At 40.3% G+C, this 22,303-nt stretch overlaps 1 protein-coding gene across 1 annotated transcript in view; it reads right to left on the bottom strand.

Moving 5' to 3' along the window:
* LOC145415676 (uncharacterized) overlaps positions 1 to 22,303 on the bottom strand; it is a 561,483-nt gene that overhangs the window by 487,644 nt on the left and 51,536 nt on the right. The window contains exon 14 of the mRNA XM_080284894.1: positions 3,832 to 3,996. Within this exon, the coding sequence (XP_080141020.1) occupies positions 3,832 to 3,996 (165 nt within the window). The remainder of the gene's footprint in view (positions 1 to 3,831; positions 3,997 to 22,303) is intronic.

The raw sequence follows: 22,303 nt of genomic DNA, 5'->3' as shown, positions 1-22,303 counted from the left end.
GGGGATGATACAATCAAATTTTTTTTACCAAATCAAGGCTGTAAAGAGGATAATTATGATGTATTAAGTGTACTGAGAAACATAATAAGTTCACTATAGATGCACAGAGCCAGGCCTGACAATAAGGCTTTTCATTCATCTAATAATTTTTTTTCCCATGGACCCATATTAAAACAGTGGAGTCTTTATACAACACGAGATAAGTTAGGCAGAACCTCGTGCTGAATAAAGTTCATGCTAAAACCCGACATACATTTACATGTAAAATAGGGGGTTAGGTTCTGGAAGCCCCATATTATTTTTAATAACTATATACAGTATATATAAAGATAAGTTATTACAAATAAGTCAGCCTTTAGACACCCAAGGCAGTGTGTTTACATATGATTTTGCTGTCTGGACACATCAGTGCATCCTAATCTAACCAAACTGAGAAGTTTTGCCAACCAATTTCCCCAATAATTTTAACCACCAAGGGCTGCCACTAAGCCTAACCTTGAAATCCCCCAATACCAGCCAGGCAAAAACTTCTAACCTACTCAACATATGAAAAATTGCTGCCCAATATCATGTTTTCCTGAGAATTACAGTACATTCAATGCACTGTCATTTAAAAAATGCACAGTGTGAAACTATTTTTTGAAGTATCATTGGTCATCAAAAATAAAGGAAAACAATAAACAGTACTGATATCGTCAGCATGGGCTGATTGCGTACAACTTCTCTGATAAATATTAATCCTGAATAATAAGTCAGCCATGTAGTACAATCTGTATGATACAGTAGCATAATTCACAAGAACTGAGCTCTCATAATTATTTCAACTAACTTCTTACGTCAACCAGTAGACTTTTCACATTCTGAAACAGCCAAATTTCCTACTCGCCAGTCCATCAGTTCATAACAAAGATCGGTTACAAAGCCCTTTTCACAATTGATGCTCTACACATGAAAACGTGAAGTTTACTGCTCCGTCATCATTAACACTGTTAGATTTTTATCATTCTCCAACAAAGAGGGTACAGTATCAACATCATAAACACACCCAACTCATTTTATCTGACTGTCTGAATACAGTACTGTATTGCTTCCTTTCAGATTAAGCTCCCACACCACATCCCACTTCATTCAACAATTTTACAGTACTTTTTCCTTGCGAATAAATGCTTTACTTGTGCTCTTAGCACTTTCACGGCGCTTAGGCATTGTCACCAAGGTTAGTTTGGAACCGCATACTCTGAGTTCTGATATGAAGTGATGAGCGAGGAAATAAATAAATCAATAAATAAATACTTCTAGATAAAATCAGTCAACACAACAACTGAGGAAGGCAGTGGTTGGTATGGGATGTGAGTCATGTGGGTCAGCTTAGGTTAAGGAACCCTAGCAGCAACCAACAAAAGCACAATGCATGAGTTATAAACAAAAGTAGCCATCTGGAAATCCAGTACCTAAAAGCATCCGCTTCCCATTCAGTTTCTCCCGTGCAAATGAATGATAGTATCACATTACTGAATAATCAAGGGAGAAATTAAATACCTGTGTTACTGCAAGATCATTCCTTCCCCATCTTAAACTGTGACTCTGTTATATAATTAAATAAGAATACAGCTACAGGTACTATAATGAAAGCATTCACCCTGAAACATGATTCACAGTAGAATTTTTGCCCATGGAAGTTGGGGTGGGAGATGGGAGGCTGTTCCAACTACAACATATTGGTGGGTTTTAGGATAAAACCCTCTATTTGATGACCCAAGGGGTGTATAGTGCCTAAAGTTATGTTTCCCTTACTAAGCATGTAGATGGCCTTGGGTATTGCATTATTAATTACTCGTCAGAGAAGAGAAATCTTCAGAGAACATCATTCTAGACACATAACACATAAATCCTCTGTAAACCTTCTCTAGGTCAGCTCATGTGGAGCTCAGCAGAGCTGCCCAGCTGCTAACTGGTGTTTACATTCTAGCCAAGTGCCATCTTTTTGCTGACCACCTGTTGCCTGCTCTCCTTTCACTCCTGCTGCTGCATCGATCTCCCAGTGTTCCCAAGCTTCTCTGGAACCCAAGTGAGTTCCCTTCAAGCTTAGTTTTGCCTTTTTTTGTGGTCTGTATGGTGCTCATCTTCTCCACAGTTGCAGTCCCATTGGGCCACCTTTTCCTCCACCTTTTCTTTAGTTTTTCTGTCACATTCTTTATGTTCTCCCCTTTTGGGTGCTCTTCTCCATCTCTCTGGTGTGTCTGAAACTTTTTCTTTTTCCACTTTTTTTTTCTTTTTTTCTGAGCATGCTAACTTTTCACCCTTTGGGGCAACAGCCTCTGGGTTTGGGCTCCTCACATCCCCTCATTTCCCTTCCCATTCTGTCACGTGCCATTAGGTAGGGTCACACACATTTTCAATTTATCAGCCTGTTCCTGGCTCAGCTTGCCTGTTGCATCACCTTGGGGACTTCCCTAGCCTTTCTAGGGCATATCTCAATTGAATGTCTCTGGTGGCTTCAAATACCCCTGTCCTGACCCTGTCTAAGGAGAATTCTTGTTGTCTTCCCCTTGCAAACATCACACAGTCTCATCTGCTATGTTTCACTCTTTTCTGTTATGGGAGCCCCTTCTCTTGTCACCAGTTGCCATAATACATGGTAAAACATTCTGTCTCAAGTTGCTGCAAGAGATAGTGCTGTATTAATTCCTCCTCTCTACTTTCACCTTTTACTTTGGTTACTTTGGATACTGGGAATGCAAACTCTGTTTAATAGCTGAGCAGCACTGGGTATGAAATTTGAACAGTCCCATTGAGCTCCATACCAGCTGACCTGGAGGAAGTTTGAGTAATTAATTCATCCATCATCCAAACCTACGCTGCCCCACGAGGAGCACAGAAGCCAGCCTCACTCACCCCTGAGTGGCATTACTTGAGCAATAAACCCTAATCACCCCTTGGATATAAACCTTCACCGGTTCAATCCGACTGGAGCACAATAATTACCCACTAAACCACCAGGCACCAAAGTTTGGTTATATGGTTACCACCCAGCATAGTAAATGGTTTCCTGGTGTACAGGAAACCATTTGGCTTGTCACTCAGTGTAGAGTCACCCACAGGCAGAAGGGAGAAAAAAGAATGAAGGAATGAAAGACAGATGAGGGGATGTAAAGTCACCCGTAGGCAGAAGGAAGAGAAAAGAATGAAGGAAAAAAAGACAGAAGAAGATGGAAGGAAACAAGGATGGAGGAGAGGACAGGGCAGACACCCGAGAGCAGAACTACATTGAGGGAGTGGATTGTGGTAAACTTCCCTAATTAGCAAACTTTGTACCAAAAACAGATTGCTTCATATCACAGTAATGAGTCTAAGGTTCCCTCTCCCTTTTATTTTATTGCAGTGTGATTGTAATATCTATGAAGCCAATGTCTGAGAGAGTAATCTTAAGTTACACTACAGGTTATACAAACTACAATACAATGTCTAGTTTTGGAAGTAAGTTCAGGATATTCTACAACCTAAATGCAAGATTTACTGTAGGATTACCTTACAAATTCATGTTTGTATCACTTCCCTCTCCATGAGTGAGGGAACAGTGGGTACATAATTATGACTCTACCTTTTACCTGCACTCTATCCATGACTACCTCTCCCTCCACATCTACTTGTCTCTCCTCTCCGTACTTGTTATCCCTGTCACCTACCTGCTTCCAACTTTATTGTGACATCATATACAAAGAAGCAGGCTAGACACAGCAGGGAGGAGGATGGATAGGTGATCATTGCTGACCACAATTGTTCCTGTTATTCTAAATGATGACCACGAAGGTTCACACCACCATAACCTACCTTGAGCTTATCACCATGCTCCTGAACAGCCTCTACTGTGCACACATTGGTGGCATTGAGAATGAGCTGAGCATTCTCAAGCCACAACTCCAGTCGGTCCTGACCTGACTGGTAGTCGTTCTTGGTGCGTATCACTTGGCCACGGTGGAGGTACTGCTGAACGTACTGTAATGCGGGGAAGACAAATTAGACAGCTGTACACAAAGAATAACAAGACTCATACCATTTCCTTCACCTAACACCCATTACCATTTTTCCTTCAAACAACAAAATTAATCATTAGATTACTGAAAAGGTTCTCTAAACAAACAATCTACATCTTGGCATATTTTACCACACTATTACGCTGCTCCCAATGTCTACCTTTCACTTTAAAATCTTTATTATCACAAGGTATCATATTTGTATGGAATTATCACGACTAATTTCACCATCTCAAACCTCTCCACCCAATCCATGAATGCTCACACAAAACCTCATACATGTTACACCTTCCTACTCAACCAGTTCACTCCCTCTCAGTTTTATTTTCTCCACTGTCTTCATACCATACCTTTCTTCTATAAACTCTACTTTTATCTGATATTAATCTTCATAAATGCCTCTCACATTTCACACAACCACACGAACCTAACTACCTTTAATTCTTTACTAGTCTGGGAAGGTCAAAGTTTCTGTATCCATTATCGGTTATGGGTTAATGATTTAAAGGTAGTTTCCTAGTTCCACAACTATGCAAGGGGAATAGTACTGCTTCTCTGCTGTTCACAAGAATGGAAAAAAAGAAATCAAAGTAATATACAGTAATCTGCTTCTCGTCATCCAATGTTTACACTGGATATTATGATGATGATAAAAACTGACCTGAATATAAACAACACAACACAAAGGCAAACCTCAAGCAGAGAGAGCTGTTTATACATCCTAAATATGGACAATGCCCTGATAGGAATGTTTATATTTTCATATTACACTAAGGTGTATGCATTCAAACACAACAAAAATATTCAACACTGCACAATCCACAGCCAAATAAAAAGAAAGTAAAAAATTTGCATAATAAAACTTCTGTGGCAATAAAAGTTGTACAAACTGAAACTGACAGCATAATAATGGGGTTATCTATGTCAACTTCACTTCCAATAGGAATCTGTTTTTATATCTGCTGCAATTATATAGCAATGAATTCCAGTAAAACTGGAAAACTGGAAAACATGGAAAGATAAAGTAATAACAAATGAAAGGAAATAAAGGGAAAATAAAAAAAGTGTAGTGGCTTAAATGATTGGCTTTGGTAGGGCACAGAGATGGATTAAAGTGCTTGAAAATTTGTCAATGGCAAAAGTGAAGAAGATATGAAAAAGCTGAACAATACATAAAAAGCAAGTACTGATGATATGGATTCTGAGAATTATAGTTAGTACTGGAGGGATAAGTGACCTTTTTATGGTAAACATTCATAAACCCTAGATGACAGGAGCTGTACAAGCTGTATGGATGATGGGTACAATTGTATTCTTGTACACAAGTTCATTTGACTGTAAAAAGTGCAAAACTTAACAATAAATGAAATCTGTTGAATGCTTTAGGAAAGAGGTAACTAGTGTATAAGGTATGAGTGACTGATTTTTCAATACACATGAGAACACCTAGAAACTGCTAAACAGAGTGGTTTCCAGAGTACTTGTCTCAAAAACTTGCAGTTAGGTAGATAACAGTAAAATCATGAGAGGGCTGATTACATCATTTACGGAACCAAAAAGGCTGCAAGAAGGTGAACAAGCTAGGACAATGGAGGTGTTATGCAGTACTGGTATGCAGGTAATGTGGAAGGAATGCTGCTGAATGATGTTGAAAGTTTTTAAGAAAGTAATGAAGTATGTGAAGAGTTGATGGATGTTTGAGAGAGCTGCTGTTGCAGCTGCTGTTTATATTTAACCCCACTCTGCCTGGACCTGCAGACCCACTGACCACAGGTAAGCATCTGCCTCTATGGGGTCATCCCACAGGTTCCCTACACCTTTGACAATGTATGCATCTTAATGCAGCATATGTCGTTCAGTGCTCCATAATGTGGGTAATGTTGTGTGGGCCTATTCTACAAGTAAGATATGAGTTATCTATGATTCCACCCAACCCAAATCTAAGCTAGTAACTGGAGAGGACTGAGTGATATTCTGATCTAAGTCTAGCAAGCTGAACTCGATCAGCTCTATTTAAGGATACCTCCGATGTGTGGATGTTGAGGGGGACAGGGGAGGAGGTCTGTCAGTACTGTACTGTGTTCTGATCAAGGTGTTGTACTGCCTGCACATGAATACAATACACAGGTGTTTCTTTACTACTTGTGCTGGAATGTTTAGAGGTGGGATGTTGGTGACGAGAGTCTGGTAATATTTGTGTGATGAATATTTATATGCCTAGCTGTGTTGTGTGGATCTGTCATATGTGACAGGGGTGTTGTGTGTTAGAAAAGACTGCCATCTAGAACTGTGTGCCTCTCATGTCAAAATACACTATAAAAGGGAGAACTTTAGTTTCATTGTGTAAGTGAGCTGTGAGAGTAGTATTAGTGCAGCCAGTGATGATGCACAGGGCAGTGTTCTATTTGATCTACAAGGTGTTGTGGTGGGTATTAGACAAGACAAGGGCCCCAAGCTGAGGTGCCACAAGACATAAATGATTTTATATACTGTCTGCAAAGTAGGGAGTGTTTCTAATTTCTTTTTGTTGTACAAAATTTGTCACTGTAATTACCCTGAGTGCACTGAGTCTAGGGGTGCACCACCACTTGATGTCTAGATGTCTAGTATGTGGTCCCTGAAGGTAAGTTCAATGTCATTTGCCACTCCAAGGGTCTTAGAGAATGAGATGTGTAGCACTGGTACATTCTTAACTGCAACGTTAGAGGTATGCCTGTTCTCACAACTGCTGATGGTGATGAGTGTCATGGTGGATGTGGATGGAGCAATCAATGGCCTGTTGTTCTTAACCCATGTCTAAAGTGGGTTGTGATAGTCTTGTTACTGTGCACAGGCTGTGTCTGTGATGTGGCAAGTGGTTGGTATGGTAATGTTATCTTTGTATGAGGCAATATTTGTGGGCAGTTGGGGTGTAAGAATGTACAGTAATGCATGTAAAGGGTGAAAAGAATGGGTAAAAAAAGGAAGCACAATGGAAGTCTGCTAGGGAAGTTTTGTGTCCTTGATGACCTGCTCTAGAGTATAACACAAGTGCTTGTGGGCCCTTTGGGCCCTCTAGCACTTGCTCCTGCGTAGGGTTCTTGCGCTGTGCACTCGCTTTCTTGTGCTTCGCACTCGTTTCCTCGTGCTTCTCACTCACTTCCTCGCGCTTTGCGCGAACGTTGCGATCATTTCAGGTAATCCGAGTCACGTTTATATGCTGTTCTAGTCTAACGTTGTCACTATCGGCCGTCAAGGCGACATCGAAGGGCCCATGACTGTCCGTTTATGTGCTATTCTAGCCTAACGTTGTCACTTGGATTTTTTGCAGCTAACCAATTGATCGTATTATTTGCAGCTTCGGGAATGGAACCCAAGTTGTCCGCACACAAGTCTGAGATATTAACTGCTTGGCCATGGCAACCGACTGGGCTTCAGGAGCAGTGTTTTTTGGTCAAAATTTGATTGATCATTAAATATAGTAACAGTTTTTCAATTGTGATGGGACCAAGTTTTGTTCACATCAGCTAATTTTTTGCAATTTTTTTGCCAATTTTGGTGCGATTTGAAAGTGTAGTTTCAGCTGGCCAAAATACACACACGCGCACACACACACACACACACACACACACACACACGGCTACTGCTATAGTATATTAGATACAAAGCCATCAAAAACTCTAAGGTGAATGCAACCCTAATTTCACGCACTCACGCCGGCAGCAGCGTTTTTTGGTCAAAATTTGATCGCTCATTAAATATAGTAAAAGTTTCTCAATCAAGATGGGACCAAGTTTTTTTCACATCATCGAATTTGCGATTTTTGTGCAAATTTTTGTGCGATATGAATGTGTAGTTTCAGCTGCCCAAAATACACACACACACACACACACACACGGCTACTGCTATAGGATATTTGATGTGCTTGCCAACCAGATAAATAGTTGGCATGCCAGTGCTTGGTGTTATTCCTTATGTTTCTCTTATGGATTTTGGTGATTAGACTGTGTTGGGGAATAGCATCAAATATTATTTAAATCTATTATTGTAAGAAGTGTTAGTTGTGCGCGTCTCGTGGAGTTGGCACTGTCCGATGTGTGTTGTGTGAGGATGGTTTGTGAGGTGTTTATAGTGTACTGTGCTCTAAAGCCATGTTCTGATGGTGCAAGGGAGACATAAGGTATGGTTGTTAACCCCTAAAAGACAGGCATCATAATGTTTTGACATATGCTAAGGATGGGCATAATCGGCGGGTGCAATATGGTGGGGGATTTGTGAGGGGGGAGGTGTGGAGGGGTGTGGGGGTTGTGGGGTGGTGTGGGGATGGGGACTGGGTGCTTGGGGAAGGTGAGGGTGGTAGGTGGGGGGTCGGGAGGGGGTGGGGGGAAACGGGTTGGAGTGGCAGTGAGGGTTAGAGGGGTGGTGGTGTTTGGGGGGTATGGGGGATTGGGGGGGTGGGGGTTTGGGTGGTATAGGGGTAGGGAGTGGAGGAGGGTAGGGAGTTGGGGGTGGTGGGGGTAGGGGAAGGGCAGTAGGGGGCGGGGGATAAGGGGTGGTGGGTAGTGGGGGTAGTGTGGTGGGTAGTGGGGGAATGGTCTGGGGAGTGGGGGGTGATGGGGAAGCGGTTGGGGGAGTGGGGATTGCAGGGGGTGTGGGGGATGTGGGTTAAGGTAGGGAGGGTAGGGGTGGTGAGAGAGTGGGGGTTTGGGGTGGTGGGGGCTGTGGAGGGTATTGGGGGGACGGTGAGAGAATTTGGGGGGCTGTGGAAGTTTGGGGGTTGGGGTGGGGGGTTGGGGTGGGGGGTGAGGGTGAGGGTGGGTGTGGTGGTACGGGGTGGGGTGGTTGGGGTGGGTTTGGGGAGGTGGGGGGGCCATGACTGCATATGTGGACACCCATCTTTTTGGCCCTAGTACCCTCGGACAGCATATGCGGACACCCGTCTTTTAGGGGTTAAAAAGTAGTTCAGTTATCTTGAATGGTGTGCTAAGTAGTTTTGTGGGTCTGTATGTGTAAGGGTGAGTTGGGTCCTTGCCTGGTTTAAGATTGTCCCAAGTTTCCAAATGTTAGGAACACTACAAAGTAAATATGGACTGATGCTGAGTGCTTGTGAAGACTTGGATACCATATGGTCATAAATGTTGCAGGTGTTGGTTGCTGTTGCCATCCACCCTGCGTATGTAAAGCCCTTTGTTTCCTCGATAATATTGTTTGTCTGTTCTGGAGCAAAGGGGGTTACACCTTGGTCAAGCTGATAGGACTGCCTATGTAGAGAAGATTGTTTCTAACTCACCTCAAGTTGGAGTTAAGTGACTTATGTTTTCAGAGTGGTTCACGAGTATATCTGCTTGTTCTTTACAAGAAAGGATGTGTTGAGTGCTCGAGGTGATGGCAGTGTGGGTTCTGGTGGTGCTTGTTTGTGATTTTGTGATACTATTTAGTGTCTTGCAGAGCCAAGTGGGGTCTGTGGAGTGGATGGGTGTTGTTATAATACAAAGGCTTCCCAGTTTTCTAGTTGTTGTGCTGATCTGGTTGACAACTTTGTTGTTTAATTGTTGGAGCTATGTGACAGTGCCTTCTGCATGTGGGAGAGGAGAGTTGTGTTTGAGTGGGTTAGGTTGTTTTATGAAGCCAGCAATCTCTGGTGTAAAGTTGGGTTATGATGTCTCCTGTTGCCTTCTGGAATATGGTGTTTGTCTGCAATACACATGATGTTTAATTTTGTAATGTGCCTGACAATGTTGGTGAAAGGTGTGTTGTTTAGCGAGCTGAAATGTTTCTTAGTCAATTTTTTGCTTTCTTGTTGTTTGTGTAAGCGATGTGTGATTGCTCTGGTTTGGAGGGTATTCCTATAGTGACAATGACAGTGAGGTGATCTGAAGGGAATCTGGATTCTGAATGCCACATGATGGTGAGTGAAAGTAAGGGTCAATGGAATGTGAGATTTGGGGAGAAGAGGATGCAGTGTGCTTGATAAGGGAGATAGGTGTATTGTAAGGTATCACAGAATATACATGTTGTTAAGCTACGAGGAAAGGTTGAGAACTCAGCAGTTGTTTTTGTTAAGTGAAACCTACTATGGTGCCCCTGTTTACTGGGTGGATATGTAAATGCAGCATCTGCTCAGGAATTCAACTTTCACATTTTTTCCCAAGTTTCACTGTGGCGAATTGTTGTCAACCACAATACTGGTTCACTGCACAGAATTGCCCTGCAGGGGTAGTTACTTGTCTGTGGTTGATGGATCTGCTCAGTCAACTGGGGTTGATCAACACCAACAACACCTAGGCAGTGGTCCAGCATTAAAGTCCCCAGAAATTATGAAGTTAGGTGTCAATGTTAAGGGGAGGAAATGAGGGCTGTATTGCGGTGATATGGTATGGGAGATGTTTGGGGAATGCATGTTACAAATTCTGATTTCTTGATTGCAATAAGCTTTGACACTGGACAACTGGACTCTTATTTCTACTGAGGTGTCATTCTGTAAAAGTGTTTGTGTTATTTGTGTTGTCTTTGCAGAGAAAGTGATTCAGTGGAGAGGAGACAAAGAATGTTTGGGGTCCACATGGGTGTTCAATATACAGTATTTACATGAAAATACAGTAATAGGCATTTCATATTATGCTGCTATGTAACTGTGAGCAAGCTATTTGCAGGGTGGTTCTGAGTTGTTTGAATGCTTCATGGCAGCAAAATCTGAAAGTTAATGAACATATGAGTTGCTGCTGAGATATGTGACAAATAATGTGAGGTGTTGGTAAATGAAGAGACTGGAATTGGTGAAAATGATAAAAAGGGACTGAAGTGTACAAGAAACTGAAGTGGAGAAACTTATGGATAAACAACAACTGGTGCCAAAAGTCTTGGTACCACAAAGAAAACTGAGTACCAAAGCTACATGAAAATGTGCTGTTACTTACATTAAACCTTTCACTACGACAACCCTAAGCTGCATAAAACTATCTAATGTAATTAATACTATAACTCAAAGATGTCACTGGATTGGAGAAGTAAATGAGAGGAGGCTAAACCCTTGTACTCTTGCAAGTTCTTCATATGCTGAGTAAGATCATTTGCTGGTACAGTATTTAGCATGAATTAAGTAAGTTGTCATCATAGTCAAAGGGTACATGTATGGGCACAGGACAATGGTCAGTAGTTTGAAAAGTAAAAAATGATATCAATGGAAATACAACTTTTAAGAAATATGTATGGTTGTGGTTCGACAGGGTATGAAGTACTGTGTACAGAGAGCATATGAAGTATAGCAAAAATGAGAAACAAGTAAAGCAGATTAATAAAGCCTACCACTGGGTATAGGACAATGGCTTGCGATAAATATGAAAGGTGAAAAATAATATCAATGAAAATACTGTACTACCATATTCAGAAATATATGTAGGTTGAGTAGGTTGGCTAGGGTATGACACCCTGCAATCCCCTGGTCATAGTGAACCTTGTCATCATGGTTTTCATCATCATGGCCAGATTAAAATCTGCACTCCTTCCCTTACAGCACATTTTTCAGGCAAAAATCTTGTTATTGCATGCCTGAGCTGGGTTGAGTCTGAGACTTGACCCACCAAGACACACAAACACATGCATTCATCCCCCTCGCATAAGATGAGGCCCTACTTGAAGAGTAAGTATCAGGTGGTTGGGACCTCTAACCCTCAACCCCCTAGCCTTGGAATTCCTCACCTCAAGCACTCTTCAGGTCTCTCCAAGGTACATGTACTTAGCAACAGATTAAATATTCTCCGTTACTGTGCTTTTTTCATCACTTTCTGTTAACCTAACTATTACTGTGTGTGTGTGTCCAGTACTTACCATAACATTATGTATGTATCTAATGGGTCTAAATTGCCACTGAAGGGAAAATTAGAGTTGGATGTTGGGTCTCTAGGACCAAATAGGATAAGTACCATAGATTCTGGGTCTTCGTCATCACAAGTTTTCATTATCACGTGCCACGTTCATTACCAACTGCTGTGTGTGCAATAACCAAAGGATGACTGTATCGCAATATGAGAAAGAAATAAAGCAGATTAATAAAGCCAACTGATTAAAGGCTAGAAGAGCAGGTGCTTATATGTTCGAGGAGCGATCAAAAAGTTTGGTGAATGATACTGCTAGACAGAAATGAGCTGAATTATGAGAGGGTTGTTGGCAGTTGTTACACTGTCCACCTTCATTGTTGCCACCAGTCACCAGACACCATGACAGCAAAGGCCAGTGTACTGTGGCAAGATACAAAGTGACGTCACGCCTGCCACATCTGACATATTTGGGGAAATGTCACAGTTTGAGCAAAGTGCAAACAAGAAATTTTGTTTTATGCTTGGCAAGCAGGCAATAGAAACACACAATATGCTTGTGATGGTACATGGGTTTACAGATAAGATCCAGAAACCAAAGCCTAGAGCTCCCAGTGGAGGATAACATCATCACCAAGACCAAAAAAACAAGAAGCACATCAATCGAGATCAAAAGTGAGAACCATGCTGTTCACTTTTCTTGACACAGAAAGATTGGTGCACACAGAATTTCTCCCCACAGGTGCTACTATTAATGCAGTATTCTACTTGGATGTTTTGAAATGTCTGCGTGAGGCAGTCAGACGCAAACATCGTGTGAAGTGGAACAGCGGGTGGCTGCTCCACCACGACAATGCACCCTGTCACACAGTGCTCAGTATCCAGACAATTCTGGCAGGGGAAAAACATTCCGCTCGTGCTGCATACACCTTATCCACCTGACTTGGCACCTTGTAACTTCTGGTTGTTATCAAAACTGAAGTACACGATGAAAGGGGGTCGTTATGAAGTGACTGAAGACATCCAATCCAAGACGACAAGCCTTCTGAAGGATATCAGGAAGGAAAACATCCAGTAACATTTCAGGCAGTGACAGGAATGGTGGAACAAGTGTGTGTGAGCAGGAGGGAAGTGCTTTGAAGGGGATGTCTAATGTATGCACCTTATGTTCAATAAAATACAATACAGATATACCTCGGTTTAACGATGCAATTGGTTAAGTAAAACCCATCATTAGGTGGGGTATCGTATCTCGGGGTAGATTTAACATGTAAAGTATAGGGATGCGTTTTTGAGCCTTAGGTTTTCCCCCAACCAAGTCCTAAACTCACCCAAACAAGTCCAAAAACAAGTTTAGAGCCAATCTAAATGGCCTAACAGCTGTAAAAGAAGCTAACCTCAGCCTAACACTTGTAAATAACTCACTAAAACTAACAAATAAAATCTGAAAATCATCAAGTATAAGTCTGGAAAAAATCAAGCTTAGTAAACTGTACCCCAAAAGGATAATGTTCACCGCATCTACGGCTAAAACACATTACTCTAAGTCTAAAAACAGTTTATAAATCAATCTAAACACAATTTTAGTCTAATATATAATCAAAACCAGTTTTTAAAAAATCAAAACCCATCGTTAAACCAGGGTTTCGCCATCGCTAGGAGGGGTACAGTGGTAGTTCCACCCCCATCGTTAAGCTGGGATATCGCATCTAGGGGTATCGTACATTGAGGTATACCTGTACTGTTATTCTAGCATTCACAGACCTCTTTGATCACTCCTTGTACAGCAATACAGTAAAAATAGATGTACAGTAAACTCTCAATTATCCAACAGCACATTAAACTGCATATGTCATTATCCATCATAGTAAATGGCTGTATTTAATTAAATTCCCTGAGAAACTGAAAAAATTCAAAATCCGCACTATTCATCTCATCACTCAAACACAATTTCCTGGCAGATTTACTCATAATTTGGAATTCAAGCTCACAACAGATGGCTTCATTTCATTTTTGTTACCATACGAAGAGAATCAGTTAGGTACTGGCAGTAAAGATTTAAACTTCCACTGCACACAATTGCTTTTACTTTCTTTTTTACGTGTATCAGTGATGATGCTGTGGGTCTAAGCATGTGATTCATGACTGAATATATTTCTACTTTTTCTGGGTATTATTATTTTTTAAACGAATGAACAACCATATCTTACCGAGTTTGATTCATGTATTTTTCAATACTGCAAAAAGTAACATTAGCAAGAATTTCCACCACCACCACCACCACTACCACCACCACCACAACCACCGCCGCTGCCACCGCCACCACCCCCACCACCACCATCATCATCATCATCTTCCTTATTCTTAAGAAAACAATGCAGCAGGTCCATACTTATGCAAAAATTTCATCCCATTTGCACCTTCATTACTAGAGAGAGAGAGAGAGAGAGAGAGGAGAGAGGAGAGGAGAGGAGAGGAGAGGAGAGGAGAGGAGAGAGAGAGAGAGAGAGAGAGAGAGAGAATCCTCTATGAGACACACAAGGCTCAGATATGAATGTGAGGGCTTAAGTATTATTTTCCCTTTTTATTTAATTTTCTTTCTTTCTATTGCCTTCTTTAATAGCCTTTGGATGTGGCTCAAAAATGAATAAGACAGAGGGATATAAGTAACAGATAAAGAATGATAAAAAAAAAGAAAAATTGGAGAAAAATAGAGGAAGAGGGAGAAGAGAGGCAAACTATGTCATGGTCAGTCAGTGTGTGCTTTTATCATGAAAAAACATGTCCCTACATACACAGGACAAGTTTCCATGGTACTCCAAGTTTAGCAACAACTGCATAAACTGGTTACTGTATGAATGCACACAGCACTGGGAAAGAATGGAAGGCCTAGTGTATGTGCATTTTAGATGTAGCAATACTTTATTCTTGCTGAAAACTGCTTTACATAATTATGTTCATGGAGGTCAAACACTGAACTCCCCTTTTCCCACAGGATATGTACAGTACTCCATAACTCTTTGTAATACTTAGAACCCCCTGTAAAGTATAATGGCATTTTATCATGCTTATTACAGTACTTGAGGGTGTTTTTCTATGTTGGAACAGTTTTACTGTGCAGGTACTGGATTTTATAAGGGGCTTACACCCCTTTTGTGGGTTTTTGGGGGGTATTACCTTACTATCCATCTGTATGTCACCTTCCAGCACCCCCTTGGCTGCTATATGCTGGATAATTGAGAGATTACTGAAACTGCAATGCTGAAAAGGTATAGGGGTGTGAGCATGAGGGTGCAAGAAGGTATGGAAAGCCATTAAGATAGTTGATATGGTATGTGAATGTGTATAAATTCAAGCTATGTAAGTTGAAAAAGCAAAAAAATTAAAAAAGAGAAGTGAATGATGAAAATGTGATATACTGTAATTTCACAAGTTAGAATGGTCCATAAATGGATGAATTGTACACACATTTTCATTGGGTGGCGGGGTTATTTCTATGTGTGTGTGTGTGTGTGTGTGTGTGTGTGTGTGTGTTTTCTGGATCCTATCCTAGGATGATAATGATAAAGTATTACTGTACTGAAAAATGCAAAGGAGACACTGCCTATAGAGACGATTATCATGCTGTCACTACTGTATGAAGTACAATCTGCTGTACTGTATCCAAATTCACATTCAGTTTTAAACTAAAATCATCTCATGCATTTGACAACATTTAATTCTATTATAAAGAACTATAGTGCAAAAACTGGAAGATCATAATTATGTGCAGGCTTTACTGTTAATCATGCAAAAGAACAATATTTGTAATCACAGGTGCTGAGCTGCATTATATATTAATGCACCATATTTGCTAAAAGCGAAGCATGCAAGACCACATCCCACACTAAATAAAAATGTATTCATGGTGGGCATTACCTTCTGGACATTCATGGTGAAGCATCAGTCACAAACAAAACAGCAAATGTACATGAACTCTGACTTACAAATTACTGATGTGTTAATGCATGGCATCAAAATTTCACACATAAGTTCAATATATTGCATATATATATATATATATATATATATATATATATATACAGTATATACAGTATAATGGCTTTTAGGATTCACTAATATATAAAATTACTGCTACTTCCTGTACATTATTGTCTCATTTGCAAAAATATTAAAGTGAATAATATTTCTATTCTAATGCAGTTATCCAACTGTATCATGTATTTTTAAAAATTATGCTACTGTAGTTACAAAACACCCATCTTGTTTTGTTATTCACTGTTTATTGGCCTTATTATATTAAAAGCTTTTAAATATAGTTGTCTAACATTTTCACACTGGAATGAGTGGCATATTCACCTCTCATAGGGGAACCTGTCCCTATATTCAAAGATAAGCTCACTGCCAAGTAATGGTAATGAAATATGATGTCTGATGACTCCACTCCTGGTCCACAATTTACTCAACACTCCAATTTCACGTCTCTTCCAAGATGGTTGTGACAAAAATACTTCTTGGTTAATACACTGTTACTCCCTTTTGCTATTTCAAGTCTCATTTCATTCCACAGCTTTCATCTGCCTTCTCTTCTCTCATCAACATCACAGCTATACAACCTCTCTGTCAATTTCTGTCTCACCATTTACTCAGTCTTCCTAAAACTACTGTACTTCACTTTTCACATCCACCTCCATTCAGTTTTCTATGGCATTCCAGTCAAGCCCCCTAACCCTATAGCTCCTTCTCATGACCAGATCCCACATTTTCTTTGGTCTGCCAGCTAAGACTGTCCTTTATACTGTATGTTCAGGTCTGTAGAGTATTTCACCCAGTTACTTCTTTTCACATATACACCACCTTAGCCACTCACATAAATCACCACACTACACTAAAGTTTTCAGCCCTTAAGCATTCTTCTAAATTTGCACACATTGCTCTGTCCTTCAATGTGGCATACCACATACTTCCATTTTACCACTCTCACTTCAGTTCGTTTCAATCTGTGAATATCTTTCTCTTTACAGCTCAATTTTTGCAACCACACAGCATTCCACTTCATTCATATGAAGCATAAATTTTCAGTTTTATCTATAATGAGACTCACCAGGGGCAACAGACACTTTAAACTCCTTCTCAAATGATTAGTGACTTTCATTACTGAAGTAGACTCTGCACCACTCTCCATGCTAATCATACCCCACAAATACCAGAACTTGCCAGTACACTCAGTAGCTACATCTGTATTGGTCTCTCGCAGCCTTGGTTGGACCACAACAGCTCCTTTGCATATGACACATACATAACTGATATCTTTCACTCTACCTACCATATCTGTCCTCTTCAAACACCATACAAGATGGAAGTACCATACTGCCTGTACCAATCCCTCTCCCACATGTGGCATAAAGCTACTGATCAGTTTCTACCAATGACACTGTCCTTTTCACTAACTACAACCTATGTTTTCTCTACATTCATTCCCAAACCTTTGTTTTCTACATTTCTCTGGAGCACTTTCCTTGTTACCAGCACTCACCACAAAATCAGCTGCGTACAACAACTCCTTCACCAACCCAGATCTGACATCTCGTAACAGCACTTCAGGCACCATGATAAACATAAACTAATGACAGATCCTCAGGTACACCCATACCAACTGTATATTTTTCACTTTTCATTACCCAACCTAACAAATTGTGCTCATGCACTATACATTTGCATCATGCTAGGATATTTATAACTGTTGACATTTAAATTACTTCCAGTACAACAATGCAATACAGTGTACAGTATTGGGGGTTTAGTGTTCTGTCCTGACAGCTAACACATTAGCCTTTCCCCACCCTGACCACACAAAATGCAACACTGGCTCATACTCTCCTTACACATCACTCATCTTCTAAAATTTATTGCCCAAGTTATCATACCCTATCAGTGTCTCTCTAATCTACAGAAAAATAAGGCCATTCCTTTTCTTTTTTTTTTGCCAAATATAAATGATGACTTTTGTACATGTAAATCATCTGATTCACATCAAATTGTTTAAAAAGGCTCCAACATGTTTACATGCATCAGCCTTGGTTACCTAGTGGAGGCTCTCTACACTGCTCAATCTCTAGCAGTCTCCCTAATCAGTCCCTTATCCCTGAGGTCACACTCTCCTTGTCCCAGGTCTTTTTTGGTCTGCCTCTCGCAGCCCTACCCCAAATGTTTACACTTCTCACCTCCGCACCATTCACACTTCTCACCTCCTCACCCAACTGTTATCCTTCATCCACTCAACATGCCCAAATTATTTCAATCTACCCCTCCTCATCACAACACAAATACACTCATGTCCCAGCCATCCTCTCAACTCTCCAATTGTTAACCTGGTAGAAGTAATCTGTAGTGTTTATATGTATGGCTGTGGTAAAGATTTTCACTATTTTTGATCTTTTATGTGACAATAATGAAACTACTTACTGATGAACAGTACTAAATGAAGATACTAAATGAAGATGCTAAAAGGTGACTGTGTGTTTGTGTGAATGTGACTATATTAAGCTAAGGTTTTAGTAGGTGTTGGTTGGGAGCCAAAAATCTTTTTTTCCTTAAACCTGCTCTTGCAAAATTAAGATGCATTTTACACAGTGCAGCACCTTACGTGCCGAGAAATGCTGGTATCTCTTTTTTGGCACCACTTAGGGTAAACTGCAGAATTGCTGATGATTCTATGTGGTACTGTCAGTGCTTCTAATATGATAATCCACATCCTAATCATTGTTACTGTAAATTTTGAGTGTCAATATACAGTCCATCCATCCATCAGCCAATCCTACGTTGCCGCCCCACGAGGAGCGTAGGAGCCCAGGGCTAGGCAAGTTGGTCCTGACATTTAAGATGAGAGTGACCAGCCTCACTCATCCCTGAGTGGCATTATGTGAGCAATAAACCCCAATCATCCCTTGGATATAAACCTTCACTGACTCAATCTAACTGGAGTGCCATTATTGCCCTCTAAACCACCAGGTGCCATAATTTGAGTATATGGTTACTATCCAGTGTAGTAAATATTTTCCTGCTGTATAGGAAACCTTTTGGCTTGTCACTCAGTGTAGAGTCACCCATAGGCAGAAGGAAGAGGAAAAATGAAGGAAAGAAAGATGGAAGAGGGAATGTAAAGTCACCTATAGGCAGAAGAACGAGGAAAGAATTAAGTAAAGAAAGACAGAAAAGGAAGGAAGGAAAGAAGGAGGGGAGGAAAGGGGAGACACCCGAGAGCAGCACTACATCAAGTGAGTGAATGGTATGGGTTGTGGTCAATATCACTGTGTTGATGTCATAAATACAAAAGAATCTGAACAGCACGATGTCAAAGCAAGGGCCAGTCAAGCTTATTATTATCATTTCTTTTACAGTGAAGGCTCTTTACCCTCTTGCAACATACAGTATATGGTGGTGTACGAAAAAATATAAATACTTGTATCTCACATTTTTTTATGGTCAGAAACTCTTTCATATCTTCACATTCATTAGAAAAATAAACCCAAAACATGGACTCCATCTGATACAATATACCCGCTGCTCCCAGTAAGGAGCATTCTCAATGGCTGTTAACCTTTTCCCGGGCTCAGGTGCTAACATGAAGGAGGACTGCTATCATAACTCTAATACAGTTCTATGGTGCAGATACTGATGTCCCACTAACTAACCATGTGCTTCTTCATGTGTGCTCTCTCAGTCCCCTATATTTTCTTATTATTTTTCAAGGTAAGTACCCTTCATTCCTTGGATTTCCCACCATGTGAATCTAACGACACATATTACTCACTGTTGCCATATAGTGAGTGCAAATGCTTCCCCATAAAACAGATCTGTGCCGAGCTTTCCCTGTTTTTATTCACTAGTGTACCTAATGCACGTGGACCCTTCCTTCATATCTGCCTCTTGGTACCAAATGCACTGTAGTTTACTTGTGTTCCTTGTCTGTAGCAGAAATTTCTTATCAGAGAAATTTCTCAGGTGATGCATGCATGAGCACTGGCTTTAAATTCCCTCATTTCTCTGATACAATTTGTCATAGAATTTTTGTCTTTGTGAATTACTGAGGAATGGGATTCCTGTATCTGAAACAGTAAACTGAGTGTGAGCATCCTGTGCTTATCAGAAAAATTAACTTGCATGCTGCAGAAGGTTGCAATACGCTTGTTAGTTTAATGGTGATCTAAACTACAGATTCGCTATGCACGTGTTGTCAATGTAAGATTTTTGGACTCTCTGGGGGATAGCTTATATACCTTTCATAAGCACAGTGGAGCTACAGTGCCTTTCTCTTTGACTGATGAGTGTGTTGAACTAAATCACTTACTTCCACAGCAATTATGTGCAGGAAGTACAAGGCAATGCCTTTGATGCCTTCCATCTGGTGCCTCTATGGCCTTCTGACATGAGATATGGTATTTTGGTATAGGAAAATTCTACTTTATTTGCTGAATAATTCTAAATAATATTACTGGAGAGGATGGAGGGTGAAAGACTGGCGAAGAGAGTGTATGTGAGTGAGGTGGAGGGGGAAAGAGGGAGGGGGAGGCCTAGGATGAGATGGAGGGATGGGGTGGAGGGGTCTATGAGAGAGGGGGGTGTGAGTTGGGAGCAGGGGAGTGAAATGGTGGGGGACAGGGCGACTTGGAGGCGATTTGTTTGTGGCCACCCCAAACGGAATTGAGGCGTCTGGCAATAGATAGATAGATAGATATATTCTGTACATGCCAAACTGCAAATCAAAAAATAATGTTAGTTTCAAAATAAAACTCCTGAAAAATTATAAAGACTGAACATGATACTGGAACTGAATATAGCTGATGAGACCTATAACAGGCATATGTTATACTGATGTTAGGTAGGACTGTTCAGGTTGAGGCAGATGGGTAAGGGAGGACACGCCACTACTCACAGCTGGCCCCGTAACTTACCTCCATCGTGACTGTGGCCTCTCCGCCAAACATTGCCTAATTGAAATAAAGACTGTAGGATGCAAGGCACTCTGACTCCATTTTCATAAATAACTCCTTGGCATGCTTAACACTGACTATTTTAAACAAACTACTTAATTCTATGGTACAATCATTGTGTGGTATCGTACACCATTGTACTTCAGCCATTTCTTACTTAAGAACCTACATATGAAATTGGAGGAAGGAAATTCAGGCATATATTACAGCAGTATTTTCATGTCCATTTTTTCAACTAAACTTCACTTTTCTAGAACATACATGGTGCAAAAGCGCTACACAGCATTAGTAGCAAAAGTTCAGTGAGATTTTATTAAACATTCCTAACAACTTTAAAGTGTCTGTTATAATACCAGTGCTGTATCATGACACACAAGCAATACCCACTATTATATATATATATATATATATATATATATATATATATATATATATACTGTATATATATTTTATGTGTCCGACTCTGGGCATAGGCTTCGCAGCCTGCTCCCATAGCCAAGCAGTCCTCCTGCACACCATATAGCTCTACATGTCTCTTAGTGGTTTGATATTTCTTACATATACTTGGGTGCATCTTTCAGGGTACTGCACTTAAACTGTCAGTGATTCTTCAAATAATTCTGAACTGAAATACTAGGAATTGCATAGCTTTTGATAAATAGATATTTTATAATCTACAATACTGCATGACAGGCTCTGTTTAACATAAAAGTTCTAGTATCCACAAATTATGTATCAGATTCCTCAAATAATTTTGAACTCAAGTATCAGGAATGGCTTATCTTTTGATGTACAGATATTACATAATCCATAGTATTGCATGATAGCTGTTGAAAGTAAAAGTTCTTGTATCCACATATTATATATCAATAAGATTGGACTCAGTCATTTTCAGATCCATATGTCCCAACTAGATACCAATCCCAATAAAAGAATATTTGAGAAAAGTAACCTGCCATTACTCTTCTCCTGTGTTCACAATTACTGACCTCATTTGATGCCCATTTTCCTCTGTTACCTCAAGCTCACTCATTTATCATTTGTTTTCCCTCTTTTCATCTTATTGCTCATGTACAGTATTACCATTAAGTATCAGGGATCATGACAAAATATACTGTTGTCTATCGGTGCACATACTCTTACATCTACATTTCATCATTCATTTGTTCCTCTTTGTTTCTAGTATTCAGGACCTGTTCAGCCTCATATACAAGTGAGACAACTTTCGTACTGTATTTTGTTTAACAGCTACTGAAGCATACTAAAAATCTTCTTTTTATCTCACAGTCTCTAGATTTTCTTTCTCCTTTTCAGAGGATAATAAAAGATGGCTTACTTACAGTACAGGCAAAAGTCAAAGAATGCAAATGTATCCTAAGTGTGCCGTGGAAATGGTATGAAAGATGTTAGTTAAAAAAATAATGAGAAAAGGCAGCAAACGAGGTGCAAAACACTAGAATTTAAACATAAGATACAGGTTATC

This window comes from Coenobita brevimanus, chromosome 13 (assembly GCF_032717465.1).
Source record: "Coenobita brevimanus isolate Jiangsu-jjx chromosome 13, ASM3271746v2, whole genome shotgun sequence".
Taxonomy (NCBI): domain Eukaryota; kingdom Metazoa; phylum Arthropoda; class Malacostraca; order Decapoda; family Coenobitidae; genus Coenobita; species Coenobita brevimanus.
This window is presented reverse-complemented; position numbering and strand designations above follow the sequence as displayed.